Genomic DNA, 19,351 nt, shown 5'->3' on the forward strand with positions numbered 1-19,351 from the left:
TCTGATAACAGGCCATAAAAGGACAAGTTCAGTTGTCCAGGATTGGTGAGCAACTAGTTTTAATCTTTGGGAAGACTTTAGTGAGCAATTCGTTTCCATCTGGATATGTATTGTCAAAGACAAGTTCAAATAAGTCATCGAGATGGCTTTGGAAAGTTGGTGGGGTTAAATTTAGTTAGCTTCATTGCTGGTGCCTAAACTATTTTGTTCGAGGTTGAAAGTGGTGTAACCAAAGTTGGATCAGTCTGCATAACGTTTCTATATTCACGGAGGAAATGTGTGATGCATCCAACTTGCTGATCCAAAAAAGATGACCGTGAGTGAGATTGCCACAAAGCACCTGAATAGGGTCATAAACTCTATGAAATATAATCCATTGGATACTATAGTAAAAGATAATCAAATGTGTCCTGCAAACTCGCTAATATTCATTAGAGCCAGACATGAAACCAATGGCTAGTGTAGGAGCAACTGCAAGTCCAGGGATGGCAAGAAGCAGTAGCAGGAGCGAGAAAAATCTCATGATAGAGCAGAGCAAGTTCTGAAAACAGGTGCCACGGGAAGCTAGCCTAGCTAAGTTTCTTTACATATTCTTAGCTTTGATCATCACCCCAACAAGGGAAGTTCATTCAGCCTTTTGGAGGTGATAGAGGTTTGTATCATCCCAGAAATTAAACCACCCTCAATTAATCGATCACGCAAATATGTGCTAAAAAGTAAAGGAAAGCACATCAAATAATATGGGATACCTAATAACAAGTTTTTCAAGAAGGGTCTTACAATTGTCGAACCCGGTGAAAGGGAATCCGGCAACAAGCAGCACAGGTGTATTAGTGAGAAGAAAAGGAGAATATCCCCCACCCTCAAAACACTAAACAACCGTAAACAAGACAATGATTCCTTGTCCACAACTATAATACATTGACCTGATATCCTTCTCCTCCAACTCTATTCTTCTTGTTAAATAGAATACCTGATTCCACTTCACCAGAAATCCCATATCCTTCTCTCAGCAATCATGTCATGGACCTAAAAATGCGAAAGGAGATTCAAGGCCAGAAGTCAACCCAACTCCTCTTCTTGGCTATCCTGAGGGCATCTGATAAGTTCCAGGATGTTCACCACCTCCCCCATGTCTGGCCGATTCGATGGAACCTGCGACGTGCAAATCAAACCCAGCTTCATCACTGCAATGGCCTCCTCTATGGGGAACTTCCCACATAGTCTCCCATCCACACACTCAGCTACCTTCCCTTCCTCCAGTGCTCCCCTCACCATGTCACACAGCACCACCACATCATCCTCCATGTACTCAAGAGGTCTTTTTCCTGCCATGATCTCCAACACCAGCACTCCGAATGCATACACATCACACTTCTCAGTTATTTTCACTGTCCTGCATGCAAATTCTGGTGCCATGTAACCAAGAGCACTCTGTATTTTGCTACTCAAAACGTAATGGTCCAGCATTGGTAGCAGCTTCGCCAACCCGTAGTCTCCTGTCTTTGGCTCTCCGGAGCCATCAAGCAGAATGTTGGCAGATTTCAGATTGTAGTGAATTATGTCGAGCCGATGCAGGTGCGCCAAACTCTTTGCAGTGCCAAGAATTATATCAAACCTTTCTTGCCATGAGAGTGCATTTGAGGCAGAGCTTTCATGGAGGTGTTTGTATAAGCTCCCACCAGAAACAAACTCGTATATGAGAAGCTGGAGGGATGGAGTCCAATAATAGCCTTCAAGTGCCACGAGATTAGGGTGCTGCACCTTTCCTAGCTTCTTTACCTCCCTCTCGAAATCCTCCTGGGATTTCACCAAGCTTGAAACAGTGAGCTTCTTGATGGCCACGGGCCGGCCATTTCGGAGCATGGTCTTATAGACTGCACCAAAGCCTCCACGACCCAGCTCGCAGTCCTTGTTGAGGAGTGCATGGGCACCAGCACTGAATTCAGGGTCACCTCCAGCAAACATGATGAGCTTGCCCGAGTTCGCATCAGTGGTGGGAGACTGGCTGAGGAAATCATCTGAGAGGGCCAAAGCAGCAGCAGATTGGGAAGCAGACGCACGAGCTCGGAAGTTGAGGACGGTAATGGTGATGACACCAAGGGCAATTATGGCAGCAGCTCCGATGGCAATGAGAGTGGAGACGCTGAGGATTATCTTCTTGTGGTGAAGGCCAGCAGGGGAGAATGTGGAGCCTGATGAGGAGTTGGGTGAAGAGTTCTCTGGGTTGAGAACAATGGGCTTGGGGAGGACGCCGGGGCAAGACCGGTTGACAATGGAGCCACAGAGGCCAGGGTTATCAGACAGGGAGGAAGGAGGAATGGTGTTAAAGAAGCTTCCTGAAGGGATGTCTCCAGAGAGGACGTTATGAGCGATGTTGAAGGAGAGGAGGTGGGGGAGATTAGAAAGCTGCTTTGGAATGGTTCCTGTGAGTCTGTTACGAGAGAAATTGATGATTTGGAGATTGGTGAGGTTGGCTAAGGTTGGGGGAATTGGGCCTGTGAGGTTGTTCTGTGAGAGATCCCTGTATGTCAAAATCCAAACAAAAGAAACCATGAAACCTCTTGCACAATGACTCTATATCAGCTAACAACATAGATACTTACAGAAAAGACCTTCAGACATCTGAAACATAGCACTTGTTAGTATGAATCAAAGCCAAAAAAAAGGTTTTGTGGGAGATTTCAAACAGCAGGACCATGGCCATATTAATAGTTGATGGCAGGTTTCAAGACTCTCCAAAAGAAGAAGAAAAAACAATCTATATAACTATATCTCCAAACAAATGGAACTAAATAAACTGAGGGGAAAAGAAAAATAAGAGAGGAGAAAAATCTTACAAGGATGTGAGGGAAGCGCAATTTCCAATCTGGGTTGGAATTGCTCCTTTAAGGGAGTTCTTTTCCAACCTTAGCTCCTTCAGAGACACTGCCCCTCCAATCTCTAACGGGATGCTCCCATTCAGCCGGTTCCCACTTAGATCAAGGACTTCCAAAGACTTCAACTTCCCAAGACCTTCTGGTATAGAGCCTGAAAAAGAATTCCAGGAGAGGTTCAAGAACTGCAAACTTCGAACATTCGAAACTGGTGGCGGAATTTTACCAGAGAAGGCATTGCTGGATAGAACTAAAACTTGGAGGTTTGAAGCAGAGCTTGAAGGGATTACGATTGATCCATTCAGTTTGTTCTCCGAAACTAGAACCTGCTGCAAACCCGATTCAAACACCCATAATGGAAGCTTACCCGTGAGCGAGTTCTGACTCAAATCCACATCCACCAGGCTTTTGCAAGAACATAGTGATTCTGGGAAGCTCCCCGTGAAGCCATTTCTCGAAAGCTTCAACGCTTTCAGGAGCTGCAAATCGCCTAATGAACCAGGAAGCTGGCCGAAGAACCCGTTGCGAGACAAATCCAGAGTCTCTAAGCTTTTCATTTCTCCAATCCATGTCGGAACTTCCCCGGAGAAGAAATTCGAGCTCAAGCTCAAATAACTGCATGTCGAGAGCTTCCGCATTGATTCTGGAAGGCTTCCAGACAGCGAGTTCCCAGCAAGATCGAGCGATTTCAACAGCAAACAGTCTCCAATGTCGTCCGGTAAATGGCCGGAGAGCCGGTTCCCGTGCAAGCTGATCGACCTCAGATTGTACATTTTACTAATTCCTACTGGAATCTCGCCAACCAGAGTATTATCAGAGAGGTCAAGCGATCTGAGAGCATTCAAAGACCAGAGTCCCCACGGCAAAGAACCAGAGAGCCGGTTCGAGGAGAGGTTCAGAGCTGCAAGCGTCGAGCAAAAGCCGACATTAGATGGGATCGCCCCAAAGAAGGCATTTTTCGCCAGGGAGATGGCTCTAATGGACCTGCATTGCCCAAAGAAGTCATCCGGGATGGGTCCGGAGAGCTTGTTCTCACTGAGGTCGAGATTACGAAGGCTCTCGAGCCGGAGAAGGTCAGAGCTAAGGGTCCCAGAGAAGTTATTCTTGGAGAGGGACAGTGTCCGGAGCGATTGGAGCTGGAGGAGGCCACGGCCGATCTTTCCGGAGAGAGAGAAGCCATTCAAAGAGAGCTCGGTGACGCGGTTGGTCTTGGGGTCGCACTTGATGCCGGTCCAGCAGCAGGGGTCGTCGTCGTCCTCGTTCCATGAGACGAGCTTGGAATCGGGGTCTCGGAGGTCGGCCTTGAAGACGATCAGGCCGAGTACGTCGTCGTTTAACGCCGGATTCCTTGACTCCGCCAAGAAAGGAAGGAAGATGACGAAATAAAAGATTCGGAGTAGCAGACTCATCATCTCTGATAGACTCCGTTCTTCTCCAAGTTTGATCTTTTAAACCCCACAAAAAGAGAGAGAAAGAAAGAAATGAGTTTTAAGGGCTAGAAGGAGCAGAAAAGCAGGAGAGTTAGAGGGAAAGGAGGGATTTTTACCAGAGGAACCAGAGAGCGGAGGGAGACTTAAAAGGCGAAATATGGGAGTCTATATCGCCGGAATCCGGCGAGGACCGGAGGACGGCAGCCCTGTTTACCAGTGGAAAGGTAGGTGGGGGGGTCGGAGTTCAAGTTCGCTGGACAGGAGGGAAGAACTCGCTGGAAAACGTCCCATTGCCGGAAAACAGGAATCTTTTGGCCACTTCAACTTGAGAGAGAGAAGCGGGGAGGGGGGCACTGGGCTTCTTGTCCGAAAGCTAACGGATGCTTTATTACTCCTAACCGGGAGCGGCCCACCTCTTTATTTCAGGGTTCGTACACGTGGCGGTAAGATTGAGTCAATGTTGTCCGACGTGGAGACAAGGGTACCTTCGGCCCTCCTGCATCAGACCGAAACTTAAAACCCTCTGGGTCTATATGATAGGGTGCGAACGTGGGTGACTGGTAATCAGGTGCAGCTAAGCGTCAGTTTCGTTTACGAAATCCCGGCAGTAATCTAACCACTGTCGTATAAGCGAGCGGTTAAGAACAGAGTTGGCCCTGACGTACAGCTGAATTGATGGGGACGTGAGCTGGATATATCCACTTTTTCTATTTTTTTATTATATTCGCAACTACTTTTAATGGTAGTGCCTGATGATTATAGTTGCTAATATTGTTTGGTTCTGTTAAATATATTTTCAGCTTTATTCCATGGACTGAGAATGATGAGTTAGATAATAGCTAATGGGAGAAAGAGGGGCGGATACACCTGACTGAGCCTAAAATCTAAAAGCATGAGTTTTGAAGTTAAATTATATTCTATCATGTACACAGGGTTTGTCATGTTGGACTTTGTATCCTTTTTAACATCATAATTTGGAAGATATTAGTATATATCTATATTAATTTTTCTAGAAATATAAATACACCTTTCAAAGTGCAGTTTATTATATATTTATATTTCAAAAATAAATTTTTTATATATTTTAAAACATTTTATTTCTATAATAATATTTTTTTGTTGAGTTTTTTATCCCATGGGGTTAATAAATAATTATTTTATAACTATTTTAGATGTAGAGTTAATTAATGATCTTTTGCATTAATACTTCTACAAACTATAAACAAATGAAACTCTTTGTGATATAATCTAAAAGTTAAAATTTTTATTAGAATACTAGTGCAAAAAGATAATATTGTCATTTCATGCTTAAAAATTTACTAATTAAAATCATCAGTTGGAAATTTAACAAGATGGGTATAATTACAGAAACAAGATGACTTAAAGGATGGACACAAACATACATAAATACATACATATAGAAATAAGTAAGCTCGTCTTGAGAGAATAGAATATCCACTCAGCTCAAGTCTAGAATCAACAATCAAGTATAATCGAAGATTTATCATTGATCATGGTCTATCCTTTTAATATGCCTAAAATGCCAAAATCACATGTTTTGAGTTTCTAACCCATACATCTTTGACTCCATTTAAAGTACACAATGAAGTATTTAAATTAAGAATTCATCTTCTTGATCATGATCTATATATGTTAAATATATATAAATTAAAAATTAACAGTTTTAATACTTAGATCATAAGAAAATATATAACCATCCATATTTGTATCTATTTGATGATAGGTTAGAGACCAGAAAACAAATGATTTTTTTTATCTTAGATATTTTTAATGATATAAATCATGATTAGTTGTATAGATTCTCAATTCGAATATATGATTGTTGATTTTGAATTCGAAAAAAATAGATAGCCTCTCATCCGGAGAGAAGCAAAAACAATCTCTCTTTATATGTAGGAAGATTTTAGAACAGTAAATATACAAAAAACTATATTTATATAGTGCATACCCAAAAAAAAAATATAATTATATTAAAATATATGTGAATACAGTTAATGGTATCCATGTGCATTCCTCATATTTCGAGTTTTTGAGTCGAAAGACATTAGAGATATAAACAAATTTGATTCCACCAAAAAAAATTGATTGCAATTATTGAGATTTAAACATTGTAAAAACTGTTCATATGATCTCATATAATTGAATTACAATTGATCTATTGTTCCGTAATAGATGAGGGTGAAAGAGTTAAAGCGGGTGATGAAGACCTGCGAGTATTTCATGAACTGCAAGTATGAGGAGCATGGCTTCTGACTAAATTTAAAGGCAAGTGAGGCTGTCTCTGGCCAGCTTACTGTTTTACCAACACTACCCCACCCACAATTGTTCATCTTCGCTTTTTAAACGTAAAGCATCTGAAATAGATATCATTAAATATGGCATTTAATGATACAATGGACGACTAGGTGGAGAAGGAGATCTACCGCGTAAGCATCACATGCTGGTGCCGAGTCTGCTGTTTGCTTGCACCTTTAGTTATAGAAGATATTATATACGGGTATCCCATCTGATGAGAATTATTTTAGAACCAATCGTAGGGTAAAAGTACCTTGCTTTTTTTTTTTTTTTTTTTTGGGTGACAAAAGTACCTTGCTTTTAATTGAGGTTGGTGGTGTTTGGTAGGCGAACGGTTAATGAGCGACATGGAATGATGGGAGCAGTCCTACGTCGAATGGGATATGTTTATTACGTCTGGGTCGCGTTTAAATCCAGCTGGCCTTCCGTAATAAATGCACTGACTTTCTTTTTCTTTTTTTTTTTTTCTATTTTTTTGCTGAAGATAAATGTGCTAAACCCGCCGCCGCCGCCCGCCCCCCCCCCCCCCCCCCCCCAACTTCACAGCTTTAACTATCTCCCCTGCCATTAACTGATAGATACGGGACGGGCATCGTAAAAAAAAATATGAACGGACTGAATCTATCTTAAAATAAAATATAAAAATTAAAAATTTTATTTATTAATAAAATTATTAATCTCATAATTTAAAAAAATATATATAATATTTTTATTTTTTTATATATTTAAAATATATCTTTCAAGATATATACTATACATTCAATAATAAAATCAAGTAAATAAATTATATAGCAAGTTAATACACACATACAGATAAATTAATATATAATTTTGAAATATAGTATTTTTCACATATAGTATATGGCTAGATGATACATATGCATTTAATAAATTATAATTTAATAATTTAATATATAGCTTTACATAAATTAATAGATAATTTTTGAAACATCGTGTTCAATAGTACATATTATATCGCTAAGTGATACATACTTATCGATTTTTTTATGTACATCGCAAATTTTTTTGATTAATATTCAACAATGATACTATACTATGTACGGATGAATTCTATATTTTATAAATTGTGTATCGATTTAACATCTTCATTTTTTTTAAATTTTGAAAATATATCTTTCAGCGATATATACTATATATTCAGATAATACAAATCAAGCAAATAAATCATATAGCAATTAATACACGCATATAGATAAACCAATACATAATTTTTAGAATATAGTGTTCATTAGCATATAGCATATAACTAGATGATATATATGTATTTAGTAAATTACTAATTTAATAATTTAATATGCAGCTTTAAATAAATTAATAATAATTTTTGAAACACCATGTTCAATAGTACATACTATATCGTCAAGTGATGCATACTTGTCGACTTTCTTATATACACCGTAAACTTTTTGATATATATTCAACAATGATACGATACTATGTACCGATGAATTTCATATTTTATAAACTGTATATCATTTATTTAGAAATATATATTGACTAATTTAATGATTAATTTACTGATGTATATCATTTGATCATGGAGTATATATCAATAAAAAATATATTCTAACAATGAGAAGGAAAAAAATGTAATAATTTTTAATTATAGGATGGCCGATTCTATTGTAGAGGTTTTTGATTTTTATTATAAAAATATGATAAATTGAGAATCCATCCTATGCTCCTTTTTTTGATGCCATAAATGATTTTTGTTTGCAAATAAGTAAAGACTTTTGTTCATGACGAAGGCATCCACGGAACTCAAGGGCTGCGAAGATCCGGCAAAGGAGAGGTCTTCACATAAATGCATATAAAACTCTCCATCGATGCAGGTCTACTTTATTACTTGCTTGTTGGCATTGGGGTCTCAAGACTCTCCATACTTCTCTCCCACCCAACTGTTCTGTTGTATTCATTTCGTTTGGCTTACAAACATTTGCCTGTGTTAAGATGTATTTACAGTGCCCCCTTTTCTGTTTTGATCTCTCAACCTGTAGGTTGGTCTTTTAATGTTTTGGATGTAATAATACTTTTAACATAATAAAGCTCTGCTCCTTATTCTAACAAAAAAAAAAAAAAGGAGAGGTCTTCACGGGGGATAGCCTGGGAACAAGGTTACCTCTGTTTCAGAGTCCTGATTCACAGAGAGTTGGATGCTAGTCAATCAAATTGCCCAAAGAACTAATCATAAGGAGAGTAAGTCTGCCTTGAAAGGCTACATTTATAAATATAAATAAATAAAAAATTTGATAATAAACTAATATCAAAATTTATATAATTTTTTTTTTTAATGAAGGAAAAAATCATGGGGCAACTCCAAAATAAAATCCACTATAAATAAATCATGATTATAACGAGAACTTCTCAAGTACAATGCCCAAGAACTTGAGTTGTATATATACTGATCGGATACAAATATAGAGGTTACTTCACTGGATCAATTGATGGCTCTCAATCTAATTTTTTGACCACATGGGTTGGACCTGATGGCGCATACCATGCACCCTAACAAGCTCCCTATCTAGCGCATGGGGAAGGTCATTATACCTCTTATTTGGAGTCACTGCTCGTGAGTTTTGTGCAAAGCTGAAGCTCCTCCCTTGGAATAGTTTTAATCATCATATTCGGTAGATTATTCTCAGAGTGAATCTTCTTCAACAACACCATTGCTTCTATTTTTAGCTCAATTTCAAATTAATTTCAAGTCTAGATTGCTGGTGCAAGCTTAATTCATTTAGCTTCAAACCTGATATAATTTTTTTTTTTTTTTTTTTTCAAATCAAGCTCCAAATGAACCTGAGTTGGTTGGATTGTTTGCTACCTTTTCTCAGAAAAGATTTCTAGGCAATGAGCTAGGCGATGGAGATAGTCTTCTTCTAATATTAGGTGGTGTTTGGTTGAAGAGAATGGGGGTCTAAAATCAAAATTGAAATGGATGACTCCCATTCCAACCATTTAGTTGGGAGGAGTTCCATTCCGATTTCAATTCCGAGATGGAATGGGAATGGCTCAATCTATATAGAACTCAATCCCTACTCTTTTCTATAGATTCAATTTACCAAATGCTTTAGGAGATTTGATCATTCCGATTCCGATTCCAAGCCATTCCGATTTTTCATTCCTATTTTGATTTCAGTTGCGAACTAAACACCCCCTTATACCGCTGATCCCTCGAACCTTTGGTGAAGTTTGGATTTAATCCAAAATGACTTGATAAAACTATCAAATCTTTTTCACTAACTTGGAAAGCCGGCTCCTTCACTTTTATGAGAATTGGACTCTGTGTGTTAACAATAGTAACAATTTAATCAGATGAAATTCAATCGTCAATTATTGGATGGTTCCAGAGTAATCCATTATTCAGGAATGAATCATTTTGCTCGTTACTCACATACCCCAAGAATCTCGTTTCGCTTGCCTCCCCTTTCCATATGAAACAAAAGAAGGAAAAGAAAAACAGGTGACGACGATGCTATTGGAACCTCAGGAAATGCTTGGGCACTCATTATTTACGCGCCCCCAAATGCTGATTTGGCTACTTTATAATAAGCCAACCATCCGTGATTGATAAAAAAAAACCCTACAGCTTGTGGAAGACTTTTTTATCACTTAACAAGAGAATTGTCCATGTGCACACAATGCATGCACACAAAGAGACCCTATGGCAGTTCTCTTAAAACTTTAGATAACAAAGAAATAAAACATCACGCTATTGCAAGTTTCAAAGAACAATTTCCTGATGGTTTCTTTTCTCTGTCTGTTGAGTGTGTTGGGAGTACTCTCTATGATCGCTAGCCATGGCATTGCTTGGATGGACGCATCTAAAGGTTTCAAAGCTGGTGATCTCCTCCATCCAAATGATCCGATCACGTACAGTGGGTTGATGGCGTTTATGGACGCCTTGTACCGCAACACCAGTGAAAAATTTGAGGAGACTGCATGATTGATGAGCGTGGTTTTGCTGTGAACGATTCCGGGTGAAACGCTGACAATTCGGGCAGCGACTGGCGCGGAGAAACCGCAGCGGAGGTTGGTCTTTTGGTTCTTGAAACACTCCGACGTTCCTCAGCTTTTAGTTGGCGTGATCCTTTCGGTTACATCTTTGGTGGAGAAGTTGGACGCAGTGGAAATGTTTTGTGGTGCCCATCAAGCGCACCCAATGCGGAGTCGGCAATTTAGTACTCAATCACCTCCCGTATTTCACGCTAACTCTTAAGAGCTTCATAAATCCTCTCTCATGCCACATAGAATTAAAAAAAAATAAAAAAGGTATGAAAATACCTTCTAAATTTTGGGCCAATCTGAAAATATGTCTGGTTTTAAAAAATTTCAAATGAATCCTCCTAATTTACAAATTATTTCAAAATTTTGAAATAATTTGAAATTTAGAGGATTCATTTGAAATTTTTTAAAATCAAAAATATTTTGAGATTAATTAAAGTTGAAGAGATATTTTTTAATTTTTTAAAATTTTTAATTTAATAAAGCAACTCTGTAACTTTGTTTATTTGTAAAGCTTTGGTCGCTCACTCTCTTAGTTTTTTTTTTTTAATGTTATGAAGAAAAGGATGGCGCAAGCATGACTCCCTCTATAAATTAATTAATTTTTTATCAAATTATTATTATAACAAAAGGATATGTTTGATTGAAGTGAGTTAGATTCTGATATAGAAATTAAAATTAATAATTCTCATTCTAACTGTTTGATTGGATGAAGTCTCATTTTCATTCTGATTCTGATGGAGAGCGAAATGTCTCGATCCTCCAAATCTGATTTCTACTCTTTTTTAATATTCAAATTCTATTTCGATTCTGATTTCGATCGCTTCTAATTTGAACTAAATCCACCTACTCCTCACCAACCCAGTTAACTCACTCTTGAATTTTCTAAAATATAAAAGCTATTATGATGGTCATTATTGGCCATTTAGACAGGGCATTGATAGGTTATAGCATGTATTCAATCATGCCTATGTTACGCAACAAAACTTCATAACCTGAATTGGTGTTGTCATTATTTTGTTTTTAAATTTTTTTTTTCAAAAATGAACAATGGGAAGTGAGCAGTGGCCTTACCTAACAATTTCTGTAGTATGATATAACTGACAAACAATAGCTGTTATATTTAGGTAACCGTTATACAACGCAACTAGCAACAACGTAAAACGCGCAAAAGGCGTTTCATTTACACGAACCAGCTCGGCTAAGCTATCCTCGGTTTATAATAAGAAGAAAAGGCATCCCATCTTTCTTAGGCTTCATTGGTTTCCTTCCCATTTTTCTTTTTCTTTTGTACTCCCGGAGTAGAGAGAATGGCTGAAGGTTGGTTGAATCGTATACAGGGCCTCCTTGTTATTTTGGATTTGTGACTGCCTTCTCCAAAAACCCCCAGGCCCTCTGGTACAAGGTATGCTCATCTTACAGGCATTCTCGTTATTCCGTAGATGAAAGAGTTTTCTTTCTTCTATATTTTTTGGCCCCCTCCTTCCTATTAACAGCTTGTTTGAGTTTATGACTTGGGTTCCTGATATTCAATATCAATTATGCCTTTGTTCCAGATACTGCAATCCTCAACGCTTTTATATCTGTCCTGAAGGATATTTGAATTGGGATTTAGAGCGAGGTTCTTATCTCCTATCTACCACCTCAAAGACGAAGTTTTATATGTATATATGATTTGGAATTTTGGTCATCTTTTTCTTTCTAATGCGATATTGGTTAAATTTCAGGATCATGGGACCTCACCCTCCCCACCACCACCACCATCACCATGGAGGCCATAGCCCATATGATGATCCCTTTATGGCCTGCCTTTGCTGCCCTTGCTTTCTGGTTTCTTCTATTATTAGAGGGTTCGGGAGATGCATCTATGCTGCCAGCTACCCCTTCTTGCGATGCTTAGGATTGGAGGAGTACGGACATCACCATCACCACCACCATCACGGCCATTTCCGTTGATTTGATTCCTCTGGCAAGCCATCCTTGAACATGATTATAATGTTTTGGTGCTTTCTTAAAATTTGTGCTAATTCGTGGGCTAATGGGAAATGGTTGGTGTGACAATGTTCTCTAAGCTTGTACCCAGAAGACTTTTGTTGCAACGTGAACTTTAAGCACTTTGTGTTAGTTCTTCAAGTGTACATTTGAGTCGCTTGGGTTTGAACATGATCCCGTTAGCTCCTGAAAGATAAATTCGGCACTCAATTTGTCTTCCAGTCTACTTATCTAGCTTTATAATTTTTTTTTAATATTAATTTTTTAGTCTGTGTGTTTGAGAGAGAGAGACCATGGTCTGCTCCATCATCAAATGTTTCATACTACGATGAATAGTGACTCAGGATAGTATCTCTTTAGTTCAATCTGGAGCTGGAGAAGATTCTCACCGCTACCAAGAGGATTGGAGGATGACATGGGTCTTGTGAAAATTTGAAGGCTTGGACATGCATTTTAGGTCGTGCCAGGTTATCAAGACACTCCTGCAGCAGGTTAAGTGTGAAAGTTATACATGTGGCTCGAGCCTAGCATGGGAGAAAGCAAAGTTCAGTACTGTTCAACATTATGTATCACTGTTCGATGTTAGACCCAAAGCAGAAATTTGTGCAAGCCCTATTTAGGTCTGACCAACTTCCAAATGTTCTTGAACTTGACTGAAAATCCGATCCAAAATCCAAAATATATTGTTTGCCGGTCAGCCTTACCAGGTGTTTCAGCTCAACTTGTGAAACAAAGATAACCATATGCCCACCTGATAATATATATATATATATATATATATAATATAAAAGTTTTTTTTAAAAAAAATGTTATCCATCTTCTATGTTTTGAACCATAAGATAGTAAGCTCCATCCTCTGCAAAATTCAGAAAAATTCAATAAAAATTATTTAGAAAATGAATACGTCACATCCTGAATTTCAAATTGATTGAACTATTCTTCCCTGATCTCACCATGGAAAAAAAAAAAGTTTACTCTAGAATTCTACCGTAATAAAATTTTTCTATTTTACTTTCTTTAATTGGATGCTTCAGTTATCCAAAATTCTTTTTGATTATAACTATTTCTGTAATCAAAGAGATTCATGAATTAAAAACACAAATGAATACGTTACTATTATCAAAAAATTAACTATAAAAAATTTGTTATCCTCGCCACATGCAGAATGCTTGTAACTTTCTAAAAGAATAACCTAAGAACCAGAACCCATCCCACCCCCTGCCACATCTACTCCAATTGCAGTAAATTAGTTTACAAATACTGCTTTCTGCTAGGATGGTCAGCATGTTTGGTTACCTTCAAGACTTATGATACGTGCCAGGCAATAATTTGCTTAGATAAGATCAAGCTGACAGCAAATAACAGATGCATAAATCAACCATTACCCTTTCAGCACAGAGTCTGGAACTTATAAACAGGAGATTGTTCAAAAATATGGAACATTAATCCATTAAAAACAGAGTCACTGTCATCACAGAAGCTCTACAAACAGAACGTTATTTTTATTCAGGCCATCCTGGCATTTGATTTCCTTCTCAAAGAAACTGAAACATAAAATGGACATCTTTACTAGGGTCCCAAATTTCCCGTAGTGAATGCCAAAACTGAATTTACTCCTCTGGTTTCTCAAATAGCAGCTGCTTCAACCAATCAAAAGGCTGCAAAAAATAATTTAACTTTCAGAGAATGCTGCATCACAAGAAGATGATGCATGATTGGTCAGAAGAAAAATAACAAACAATTCATTTCTCAGTTTTTTACAGGCACAGCCGGAATACAGGAGGAATAACATGCAAGAATGTCATGAGTGAGCAAGAAAGTGAACAGAAATAGCTGCCCACACACTGCGCATTCTTTTGTCCAACCCAATAAATGGTAAGGTCTGCTATCCCATTAGCACTCATCACATGTAAATTATCCTTCTAACACCACTAAAGTATCTGATGTCACCATATTTGACACACCTGCTTCACAATGGATCATTGTTGGCAAGGTAGCTGTACTGGCATCTACTAGTATACAGGTTTATATCTATACAATGTGAATAGCTACGTGTATTGCACTAATAAGATGAGGTACGACATTCATGCAGACATCAATAAGGTGTCAAAGAGCATATGGTGATGGTAAAAAATTGATTGACCGACAATGTCTGCGCCAAGTTGATAAGGGAAAAGGCAAGAAATTATTTTATGTTCAATCACCTAATACAAAACAGAATTAATGAAGATATATATATATATATATGCGTGCGTGTACACACAGAGAGAGAGAGAGGGATTGCTGTATGAAATTGAATACGTATCAGTTAAAACGAGTAGTGAAAGACAATAACAGCACATAACAAGCTGCTATGTAAAATTATTATTACTACCAAATAACACAATGGGCCATTCATTTAATGCAACCTTGCTTTTTGCATGAAACCCATCTATCCAGTGAATAATTTGTATTTATTATGAAACAAGAACCAATTGGCAGAGAAAGAGTAACATAAGATAGCAAACCATTCTGAAGACAACACAAATGTGTTAGTAAGCAATCAGGTAACAGTACTGACTCTGTTCTATAATTTTATCCATCATTGCAATACTTTAAAAATCTTTACATGGAACAAAGTATGTAGGAACACATTTTGTCAAGATCTAGACCTTGTCAGGAACAAGTGGCAAAGGAATCGCAAGACCAATTCTGCATAGATGGGTAGTGTTGTCATTTATTGTTATGATGACTAGTTAATTAAAATTTCTGTTTGCTGTCACAACCTTATCTTGTCAAATTCTTGAGGTTGCAGAAATCTCTTGGCACATGATCATGACAGTAGTACTGCAATCAGCCGATCATGATCACAATAATTGTTAATAAAGACCTACAATCTCCTCCAGTGTACTAAGCTTCCTTGGTGTATTCAACTCTATGCATCATTAGACTTCCTTTCATCCAGTTGATATTTCTTTTAGGACTCACAACTGTACAATGGTGAACATCCTCTAAGCACATTCCAATGGAAATACTTGAATACAAAGACAAGTTTGAGTCACACATTTATCAATTGTTAGACCTCAGTCTTCTGATACATGTTTATATCATCATATCAGAATCCTTATCGCCCTTGTTGTGGGCACAATTCCTGTTTTTCTCAAGGTACCTGCTCGAATAAGTATATTTCAAAGTTTTATAACACATTCACCTTAGAAATTTACATGGAAATGCAAATCTTACATGATTAGGTTTTAGCCACAATAACCAAACAGATCCCCAATAATAACTTGTTAGAAAATCAAATATAATATTCACAAATAAAAAACTTTAGCAAATGTGTTGGAATTATCAAAAGATAGCATTACACATTTCCATCCTGGAGTCAGAATCTTGACCTCATAGAATCATATATATGTTTACCTTCCCTTGTTTCAATAAATATATGCAAATGTACTATTAGAAAATAATATCCTAATTGTCTACTCAATCAACAATATACACGTGTTGTGCAAATGAAAATATTATGATCTATTGTTAAACTCGATAAAAAGAATTCTTGTATAAATTTTGTATCAGTAATGTATTCCGGGTCCAGTTGATGCAAGGCTTACTAATAAGCATGAAATAACACATATTTCATGGATCATGCATTTTGCAGAAGCAACTCATGATCAACTCCACATGAGCTATCATGTCTGACTTAAAAATTGTTTAGCATTTGGAAAAGTACAAGCAAAAAAAAAAAAAAAGGCACATGTTATGCAGACATTTCTGAGGTGCTAAAGAATCTTAAAATTTTCTTCATTGATGATTGACATCTCTAAACTCATTTAAATTTCCATTTCTATTTCAAGCAACAATGGCCATGACTTTTGTACTTGTTGGTATTTCAACTATAACTGCAGCTATTTTGTATTAAAAACCTTCCCACAATTCTCATGGGCATTCAACAAGCCAACAAGCACACCATATCAAGAAGTCTATGTCCACTTTATCTGTCCTTCAAATCCTACTGTACATATCTTCGAGAATCCTTACAATTAATTGTATATGTGATATACCTAAGACAAGAAAAGCAATCATTCATGCATATTTTAGCCATCAATCCTAAGTAGGTCCAAATTATAATAATACCATTCAATAAGTCCCATCCATATACCAAGTCATAGTTTAACTACCATGAGTTCAACATCAATGAGCTGTTATAATGTAAAGATATATTACAATTCTTGGTGGAGAAGGTCAAAGCAATATCAATAACACATGTTTCCCAACTGCATCTGAAGATTCACAATCAGTAGTCATTCTTCAAGTGGAAATCATATAATATGAATAGTTTCAACAACCAATAAAGATCGACTCATGCATTCAAAGATCATAAGACTTTAATCTACAAAATCAAAAAAGAAAAGAAAAGCAAAGGATTCCTTAACTAAGGGATTAGCAGATAATTTCTTATAAAAACAACACATAATCACCACGGAGACAAGAAAACGATAAGAAATCACTGCGACATCCACATCCAATGAATTAAAAACAAATAATCGGTGAATGAAAAGAGGATGATCAGAAACAAGCCTAGTAAAAATATTTCACCACGATCATACACACAAACACGACGACAACCATACAGCCACAATCTTGATGATAGAAACAGATCAGGAATCACAGAAGACAGAATCTGAGGAAAATGGAAAGAAGCCAAGAACCGACGAATATAGAAAATTCTTGCATGGAAGCAATAGATCTTACAAAAAGAAATGATGGGGGGAAAGGTAGAGAAATCTCTTAACCTGAATGAGCCAGACGGCGGAGGCGGTGGCGGCGACTCCCCAGGTGGCGGCGGAAACGATGTCCGTCGATTGAGGGCGGAGGCGCGGCTGCAAGAACTTGAAGAGCCCCGAACTAGTCGCCGGAGATGCCATCGCTATTTTTCTCACCAACCCCACGAAAGCCCCAAAGAAGCCTTAACCTCGCCTGCGGTAGAAGTCGCAAAGCATGGGGCGCGAGCTATGAGGGCGTAAGCGGGTAGGATTTGGATCGGATCTGACGAGACCCAGCCCAAGCACCATAAGCTAGTTGGCCATGGATTTGGGTTAGGTTTTCCCCTAATCCAATTGAAACATATACCGACAAATTTATTATTTTAATTTTTATTAAGATTGGAACCGAATCAAATACAGATCATATATCAATATATTTATATCTATATTTATTTTATCTAATGAATATAAATATAAATATTATTCGGATATAAAAATTTATATCTATATTTATTTTAAATGGATATGGATACAATTCGGATATTAGAAATATGGATATATTTATGGATATAACTTAGATATTTAAATTTTATAACTATAAAATCAAAAATATTACTAAATATATAATAAATTAAGTTAACAACATGTTTATATGATCGTATATTTCTCTTAAAAATTAATAAATATTATATAAAATTATATAAAGTTACATATAAATTTGGATATTCGGATATGGATCAAATAGTTGTCTATCTATATTCATTTTCTTTTTTTTTGATGGATATGAATACGGATACGGATATTAGTCGGATCTTTAAATTTCTGTCCATATCCGAATTGATTCGGATATGAAAATGAATCTGAACGGATAATATTCATATCACTTTCACCTTAGTTTTTATTTTATTAATTTTTTTATTATGATTATCTGATTTGGTTGATGATTATTCTAGATCAACAGAGTATAGATTAGGTTATAAGGACTTTATTATTAAATTGTTAGATTTTTGCATGCATTGTGCACATAATTATAAAGACTAAGAGTCATGATGAACAGAAATATGAAGACGTGGATCATTTTTTTTTCTTTTTGAAAAAGAGCTACTTTTTTTTTGGTACAAAAAAATAGGGTGAGGGGGCGATCGGCATAGCAATCTCTTCTGAGCGTGACCATGAGGGCTCCCATCCTCCTGAATGAATGTTCGATTTGAAGAGTAATAAGTACAATCTTCTCTCCACTACTCCCGAGAGAAGATCCTGAGTCAGATGAGTACATCACCTCCAACGTCCCTCAGGAGTCAGAAGGATCAGAAATCGATTCCACACCCTATACCAAGGCTGCAATCATCGATCCCTCACAGAATTATTTTGTGCTTGCATTTAATTGGCCGCATGCAAGCCTCGAACCTTAGTCGCATGGTTGGAACATGCGGCACGTTCCAACTGCGCTATCCGAGGGGTGAAAGAGAGCTTCTTGAAAAAGGGGAACTATACGTAAAATCAGCAAATAATATGAGAAAAGAAAATGAGCATCTCATGGGAACAGAAGTCATATGTCCGTGGAAAAAAAATATTAGTCATGGATAAGATCTCCAATGTTGGAAAAAAAAATAGAGAACGATGTGTGCTTCTACCATCTAAAAATTATATTAAAACAAGTGAAGTCGTTCTCCTTATAATAACAGAAAGGTGAAGGGGATAGAGATCTTCTAAACCGCACCAAGCGGAGATCCTAGTCATGCAAGATCTTTACTATATTGTATATTATTGTAGTCAAGGGCTCATAGCTCAGTGTGTGAGGCATTGTCTGTTTTGGCCTACAGCCCATAGCCCAGGGGGTATATAAGCCATTTTTGGATCATACGGTTGTGCCCCTTAAAAGACACCACACATAGAAAAGATAATCCCTTCCTATATAAACTAAATTCCTCTTTGACTCCAACCAATATGGGACTAATGATATTCTTTC

At 37.3% G+C, this 19,351-nt stretch overlaps 1 protein-coding gene and 2 long non-coding RNA genes across 3 annotated transcripts; 1 reads left to right on the forward strand and 2 right to left on the reverse strand.

Annotated features, from left to right (window-relative positions):
* Positions 1-686: 686 nt before the first annotated feature.
* On the reverse strand, positions 687-4,650 carry LOC105044824 (probably inactive leucine-rich repeat receptor-like protein kinase At3g28040). Its single transcript, NM_001303580.1, is given in 5 exon segments — positions 687-1,221; positions 1,224-2,524; positions 2,841-3,030; positions 3,103-4,321; positions 4,423-4,650. Coding segments are annotated over 4 exon segments (2,814 nt in total). The 5' UTR covers positions 4,289-4,321; positions 4,423-4,650; the 3' UTR covers positions 687-1,084.
* Positions 4,651-11,885: 7,235 nt separating this feature from the next.
* Positions 11,886-13,285, forward strand: LOC105044825 (uncharacterized). Its single transcript, XR_831963.3, has 3 exons — positions 11,886-12,050; positions 12,202-12,266; positions 12,373-13,285. It is a non-coding gene; the product is annotated as an uncharacterized lncRNA (long non-coding RNA).
* Positions 13,286-14,059: 774 nt separating this feature from the next.
* Positions 14,060-17,661, reverse strand: LOC105044826 (uncharacterized). Its single transcript, XR_831964.3, has 2 exons — positions 17,413-17,661; positions 14,060-14,295 (listed from the first exon to the last, which is right to left on the reverse strand). It is a non-coding gene; the product is annotated as an uncharacterized lncRNA (long non-coding RNA).
* Positions 17,662-19,351: the final 1,690 nt, after the last annotated feature.

Source organism: Elaeis guineensis, chromosome 5, assembly GCF_000442705.2.
Source record: "Elaeis guineensis isolate ETL-2024a chromosome 5, EG11, whole genome shotgun sequence".
Taxonomy (NCBI): Eukaryota; Viridiplantae; Streptophyta; class Magnoliopsida; order Arecales; family Arecaceae; genus Elaeis; species Elaeis guineensis.